The sequence below is a fragment of the Penaeus japonicus genome, unplaced genomic scaffold (assembly GCF_977035675.1).
Source record: "Penaeus japonicus unplaced genomic scaffold, GWHDUDI00000001_assembly GWHDUDI00000042, whole genome shotgun sequence".
Taxonomy (NCBI): Eukaryota; Metazoa; Arthropoda; class Malacostraca; order Decapoda; family Penaeidae; genus Penaeus; species Penaeus japonicus.
Window position 1 is genome coordinate 13954495 of NW_028234444.1, and position 7500 is coordinate 13961994.

Consider the following 7500-nt stretch of genomic DNA (forward strand, 5'->3'; position numbering starts at 1 on the left):
TTCTTCAGCATTAAGCATGGCTCAATCGATGGGGACCTCCACAAGTGTGTTTTCAGTAATAACAAAAGGATCGGAGTTATGTGGAAAACACATCCTTACCGTCGCTAGTGCGGTGCTCACCTCCCAAACAAATACAGGAGCTCACAAGAAAACTCTGGCAGTCTCAGGAGAATCACGTGGAAAGATGAAGAAGTTCAGGAGGAGAAAGATGCGCCCAAGGACGCCTCAGACTCTGGGCCTCCCAATCTAGGGGTCAAGGCCCGCTAGAGCGACTTCTTTACTATTTTTTTTTTCTTTTTTTATATAAAGAATCCAAATCTAAGTAACTGACTTCTTCATTCCATTCACTGTCGGTAGACAAGATAGTGATGAAAGCCGGATCGCATCTGTGAGCCTTTACTTTTTTTTATTTCCTTGATATATTAATAGAGATGACTGGGATAATGGTGTACTGATCAATCGTGTTACGTGCTACAAAATTGGGCTAATGCTGTCAGATGTTTACTGTGTATTTTGATCATTATAATGATATTGATAATAATAATTCTGATGATAATGGTAATATCAATGATATTTCATCTTGACACGATATTCGTTCCTCTAAGGTGAACCAAATAGTTTTCTTCATGCAAATCTGCCAAAAAAAACTTTTGCTTATTCTGAATATTTGGTTTTTAGCAACATCTCTACTGTTTTCATCTCCATTAGAGTTTTTGAATGACTAAGTAGTTGATTTTGTCTTGCGTTAGTGTTCAACGAAAAAAATATATACTTGCAATATTCATAGTCCATGTGAATGTATCATTTTTTTAAATTGAAGATAGCGTCAAAAGTGATAACCACTGATGGTAAACAAAATGTGAAATACAATGAATCTCTGTAAGACGTACTCATATAATGAAACAACAGCGATGATGATGATAATGATAATGATGAAGAGAATGATGATGATGATGACGAAAGCAGTAATAATAACAATGATAATAATGATAGTAGTGATGATAGTAATAACGATAACAATAATAGCACTAATATTGATAATAATGATGGAAATAATAATAGTAATAATAATAATTCGTTTTGATAGTGTTGGCCGTGAAATGGGAGATTCAGGTAAATAAATTAAAAACATAACTGGCATTTTCGGTTTATTACGATCCAAGTAGAATATACATAAAAAGACACACGTGAATGTAAAAGGCACTTTGGGAAATTCAGACATCACGGCTTATGTGGCTGTTTAATGTCCTTATGTCTTGTTGATAACAACTCCTTATTGATAACGACTCTTTAAAGACTTAAAGGATTGGCCAATAAACGACTTCTTAGTTGGCGAAGACAGCAAAATGGTCACTTTTTCTCGGGCTGAGTCAGCGATAGTGTTTTCTCTCCCTCTCACCTCGAGTCAGCTATAGTGTATTTTTCCCCTTTCGATTAGACTCAACGACAATCGCAACTTCATTATTGGTTAACTTTGTCCCCATTTCCCACAAACTCCGTGTGTGTGTGTGTGTGTGTGTGTGTGTGTGTACGTGAGTGTGTACATAGAGGAGTTTTATATCACTTCCCACTATAATTCCATTTCATTCACCCTCATTCCTCCGACCCTTCTTACCCAAGCGTCCCCCATCCCTCACCCCTTACACCCCCCACCCCCTTCCCTCAATTCCCTAACCTCCGTCCCAGCTTCCCGATCACCGACGGCGTCCGAATCGGTGGGCGGGGGGGAAGAACGGCCCGCCGCTTTGCCAGGGGGCGGTGTTCGCTCCGAAGAACGGCGGCAGAGCCAGCCCCCAGCGCGGTCGAGCGAAGAACCGCGGGTTGAGCGAGCGGTTCACGGAGGAGGGGAGACTCGCCCAGAACTCGTACATCTGAGGGATTGAGAAAAGGGATAAGAGGGAGAATAGATGGATAAATGGGGGAATAGAGGGGATAGATAAAGTAAGGGAATATTTGAGACGGATAAAAGGGGAATAGATGAAATAAGAAAGAAGAGGAAATAGGATAAACAGATAAAAGGGAATAGATGAGATGGATAAAGGGGGAAATAGATAAGACAAGTGAAAGGGAAATAAATGAAACAGATAAGATAGATGAAATGGATAAAAGGGGTAACAGAAGGGATAGATAAAAAGAAAATAGACAAGAACGGATAATAGGAAATATATAAAGGGGGAATAGATAAGAGACAAACGAACAGATAAGATGGATAAAGAGGGAAATATATAAGACGGGTAAAAAGGGGATCGAAAAATTAAACAGATAAACGAAGGTATAGATAAAAATGGATAAAGGGGGAAGTTTCACTCTCACTCTCTCTCTCTCTCTCTCTCTTACTTTCACTCTCTCTCACTCTTATATTCACACTCACTTCTCTGTAAAGATGTAATTATCGTGATATTCTCTCACAAAAAATATAGCCAAGCTAATGGGTTACATAAAGTTGATAATGATAACCAAATTAAAGGGTGTAATTTACCCTAAAAATACACCACGTTTCGGAGAAATTTTTTATTTCTCTTTTTATATATCGAATGAAATAATTAGAAAGAATAGTACAATTGGTTCCTTACTATTTTTTGCTAATCTATTCAACTTATCAAATATTAAACTTATCCTTTGTTAGATTTGTTAAACTTATCATTTTTGAAATTGACCATTTATAAAAATGGTTAAACTTATAATTTATTAAACTTATTAATAAGATTCGTTACACTTTTTATTAATTAAATTGGTTAATCTTATTATTAATCAAATTTGTTAAATTTATTATTCATTGATTCATAATTAATCTATCAATTTATGATTTATCAATCTATTCATATTGGCAATAGGAAACCACATACACGAGTGACCCCTAGAAATAAGACCATGTATACCCACCGGACTACGCCCATCGAAGGCCATCGTGGGCGTGGGCAGGAGGCAAAGGTAGCACAGGGAGGTCGAGGGCGTCACGGGCGTCCACCAGAAGCCTAAGGAGTAGTCGGGCGTCGGGTACCTGGCGACGAAGGAGGCGGTGAAGGTGGAGTGCTAGATTCCCACTCTCCTCTTTCTCTCTTTCTGTCTCTTTTCTCTCTCTCTCTTTCTCTCTCTCTCTCTCTCTCTCTCTCTTTCTCTCTCTCTCTTTCTCCTTCTCTATTTCTATCTTTCTTTCTTTCTTTCTCTCTCTCTCTCTCTCTCTCTCTCTCTCTCTCTCTCTCTCTCTCTCTCTCTCTCTCTCCCTCTCCCCCTCTCTCCCCCTCTCCCTCTCCCTCTCCCTCTCTCTCTCTCTCCCCCTCCCTCTCCTTTTCCCTCCCTCCACACACACACTCACACTCACACACACTGTCCTCTATCCTCGCACACCAGAAGGGAAGTGCCGACCTGCGAGCGTCGGCCGCCCTCGGCGAGTGGCCTTACCCGGTGGCTGCGAAGTTGGTCCACAGAATCACCATGAGATCGCTGAGTCGGCGGTCATCCAGGTTCCTCAGGGGCGGGAAGGTCGTGCCGTTGAACAGGTATTGCAGGTCGTCTCCGTTGCTCACCCCTGTTTGTAGGAAGGAGGGAGGGGGGGGGGGGGTTAAATTGGCTACGTTTTGGTGTAGTATATGGGTATCTGTCTGTTTGTGTTTGTCTGTCTGTCTGTCTATACATCTCCCTGTATGTTTATATATTTGTATGTATGTATGTATATATATTCATATATATACATAAACACATTTGTAGCATCTCTGTTATGACCTTTGCAAATCTACAGCCATCCCCCCTACAAAAAAAAAAAAAAAAAAAAAAAAAAAAAGGACAACACTAAGAAGCATCATCGAAAAAGAGAGAAAATAGCAACACCAAAGGAAAGGAGGAAACAACACCAGAGAAAGGAAAACAAGACAAGAGTAAGCAATCGAAGGAAAGAACACCTAAGGAAGGAACGCCATAAAAACGAAGGAAGAGAAGAACAAATGAAGTAGAAGAGGGACACCAACAAAGGAAGGAAGGAAGGAAGGGAGGAAGGAACGCCGTCAGAGGAAGAAAGGAAAGAACAAGGAAGAAGGAAAGCCACCAAAGGAAGGAAGAAAGGAAGAAGGAAAGCCACCAAAGGAAGGAAGAAAGGAAGAAGGAAAGCCACCAAAGGAAGGAAGAAAGGAAGAAGGAAAGCCACCAAAGGAAGGAAGAAAGGAAGGTCAGAGCGCCACCAAAGACGTGTCCACTCACAGGAATCCCCCACAGACGTGTTGAAGAGGTCTGTGAGGCTCTCTAAGCCACGGTGCTTCAGCTCGTAGGCGTATACGTGTCCGCCCGCCTTCGAGTGAAGCCGAACCACCTCTCGGTGCGGGACTCGAAACGCCTCGTCGCCTAAAAGCTACGAGAGAAAAATCAACAAGAAATGGTTGTTTACACTTCCTTCAATCTCGCAAACCGGTCTTCAACTCTGTAGCAATTACTCTTGGCTCTTGGTTATAAGCCTTTTTTAAGGAAATGTTGCAATCTGTTGAATAGTGATCAAGATCTGCTGAATTTTATTTCTACAGAAAGGCCAGAGCGAGACAGACCTTGGCGAAATCCCCGACAGTGTCCTCATTAACTTCATATTCCGGCAAGTAGGCGTTGAAGGCCCGGCGCGCCAAGTAGAGGGCGTTCTCCTCATCCTGTATGTTCAGAATGGCTGGAGCCACCTCCGAGAAATTCTCCGTCAGCGCCTCCTTCAGCGAGGGGCTCTCGAGTGTAGCTGGAATGGGACAATAGAATCAGATCTTTGTTGTCGAATCAAGAGAGAAAACGTGAGAGGGAATGAAAGATAATGGTCTAGTGAGTGAATGAAAGAATGAATGAGTGAGTGAGTGAATAAGTAGGTGCGTGAGAAAAAGGGAGAAAGGAAAAAAGACTAGAAAGTAAGAGAAAGGAGATATCAGCATAAAATCGCATTACCGAGGGCGGGCAAGGCTCCTTCTTGTTGGTTGACGCCCGAAATGAGACCGACCCTGTTGAAGAGGCCATCCCTCAGGAGGTGGGCGGGGTGGGCGGGCAGGAAGCTTCCGTCGACGCGTGGGGTCATCACCTGTGGGGCGTTGAGCCACACCTGTGGACACGAGAGAGGTCAGTTGGTGCTGTGCATGTGTGTGTTTGTGTGTGTGTTTATGTGTGTGTGTATGTGTCTGTGTCTGTGTGTGTGTCTTTATGTGTGTCTGGGTCTTTGTGTGTGTGTGTGTTATATATATGCGTGGGTCTCCATATGCTTGTCCCTTATACACATGTGACGAACCTGCATGTTAAGCGGGTATATGGTTAAGCATGATATAAATTGCATTGATATTGTTATCAATAATTACTACTACTAATATATTCCAATGATAAATAATAATACAGATGATGTTAGTGTAAATAAGGGTAATAATGACATCCTCACCACAAACGCAGAGGGCATGGCCGCTAGCTGTTCAAAGGGGAGTTCTCTAAGGCAGTCAAGCAGAGCTGTGCTGTCCAATTCAGGCGACGACGCGTTCACACCTGGACAGCTGAACGCCTCGCCTATCACAGCAGCGTTCTTTTTGTGGTCGCACCTCAGCGCCCAAGGACTGAGGGCTGTACCCGACTGGAGTATTACTCGGTTGAACAAACCTAAGTGTACGGAATGGGATGAAATCAGTAAATAAGTAAATCCGAGAATAAAAAGAATCGGTTGTACACGAAACAAAGGCAGTGTATGATTACAGTCAATGGATATTAATCGGTTGAATGATTCTGAATGAATAATCTTAATCTCAGAATGCGATAGATTATATTATAAGGCGGATAAGATGCACTTATTACTATATATAGTGGATTTCAACAGTATAAAACTGTAACGATAGGCAATATTGAAGTATTCTACGGAGAATATTTCTAATAAATTAGTCTATGTTTAATAACAGTTCTCAAGACTTATTTTACTTGTACAAAACGATACTGTAGAATGATATAGAAACTAATGCCTCATGTCAGAAAAATGAAAAACAGGTCATTAGGTGTGCAAATAACATGAATTATGTGCATCCAATCTGAACACACGTATACACTGTTGTATTGGCAGTGGTATGCCACGTAGTCTATCATACCAAACATTTCAAGATGTCAGAAACCCAACAGCCAAAATGACAACAAACAGGTAGTCAGAAATCAAAAGAGAACAAACCAGAAACCAGGAACAAAAGAAGAACAAAGTCAGAAACCAAAGGAGAACACACCAGTAGTCAAGAACAAAAGAACAACAAAGTAGTCAGACACCAAATAAAAGCAAACAAATAGTTAAAAGCCAAAGACCAACAAGCAAATAGAAGCCAAAGAAAAACAAACAAATAGACCGAAAAAAGTAGTTAGAAACGACGGAAAAACAAACAAGTAATCACAAACCAAAGAACAAACAACCAAAAACTAGAAACCTAGTAGACGAACCGAGTAAACCCAAAGAAGCAAGACAGAGCAAGACAAAGGGAACCAAGAACCGACCTGAGGCGTGTGGGCTGAGGACTTGCATATGAGCCGACGCTGCCCCCGCGCCCTGACCGAACAAGGTCACGCGGAACGGGTCACCGCCGAGGGACCTGATGTTATCCCTGACCCAGCGGAGGGCCTGCGTTTGGTCCATCAGGCCGAGGTTCCCTGGCAGCACGGCGTCCTCCGTCGATAGGAATCCTGCAGGGGAAAGGTAGGAGTCTTATTGCTATGTTTATGAGGAAGGGGTAGGTTATGAGGAGGAGTATGAGGATCGTAATTATAATTATCATAATAGTTGAAATAGTAATAGTCATGAGAGCAATAATCATAATAGTGATGATAACAATAACAATCATAACATAACGATAATGGCAATAACAATAATTAAGATAACGATAATAACAATAACAATCATTAAATAATGATAATGACAATAATAATAATAACAATAACAATAATCATAATAACGATAATAACAATATCAATAACTATAGTTATAATAGCAAATATAATAGTGATATGGATATTAGTAGTATTGATAATGATAATTATGATGATAACTAAAATGATTAAACACTTTACACAAAGATCAAATAATATCTTTGCAAACTAACTCTTCTAAAAAGTCACTTATATAATCTATAAATAGATATCTATGTTAATGGATTAATGAAAAATATTCATTTTCTATCGTATTATCATAATTTCTTATTCTAGATGCTACATCATTATACCATACTATAATCTAAATACCATATAATAATATACCACATAAATTCATGCATCAATTATTATTATGAATAAAAAAAAACTTTAAAAGACATTATTTGAAACCACTGTGCGAATCGAGGTCCCACGCCCAAGTGACCTGACCTAAAGTCCCAAGGCGGTATTGCAGAGTGACGAGTACCACGTCCCTCTTGAGTAGGGGCATGGCGGGGTACTGCTCCTCGGACCCCCCCACGAGGAAGGCCCCCCCATGGAGCCACACCATCACGGGCATGTCAGAGGGGTACGGCTGGGAGGGAGGGGGAGGGGGGTGGGATG

General features: G+C 41.1%; 1 protein-coding gene across 1 annotated transcript in view; it reads right to left on the bottom strand.

The window, feature by feature from the left end:
- Positions 1 to 1205: 1205 nt before the first annotated feature.
- Positions 1206 to 7500, bottom strand: part of LOC122249323 (venom carboxylesterase-6) — an 8801-nt gene continuing 2506 nt past the window's right edge. Inside the window, exons 3-11 of the mRNA XM_086535141.1 lie at positions 7327 to 7471; positions 6466 to 6651; positions 5387 to 5598; positions 4909 to 5059; positions 4533 to 4708; positions 4195 to 4342; positions 3403 to 3529; positions 2884 to 3001; positions 1206 to 1871 (exon numbers count right to left, since the gene is read on the bottom strand). Of these exons, the coding sequence (XP_086391267.1) occupies positions 1695 to 1871; positions 2884 to 3001; positions 3403 to 3529; positions 4195 to 4342; positions 4533 to 4708; positions 4909 to 5059; positions 5387 to 5598; positions 6466 to 6651; positions 7327 to 7471 (1440 nt within the window). The 3' untranslated portion in view covers positions 1206 to 1694. The remainder of the gene's footprint in view (positions 1872 to 2883; positions 3002 to 3402; positions 3530 to 4194; positions 4343 to 4532; positions 4709 to 4908; positions 5060 to 5386; positions 5599 to 6465; positions 6652 to 7326; positions 7472 to 7500) is intronic.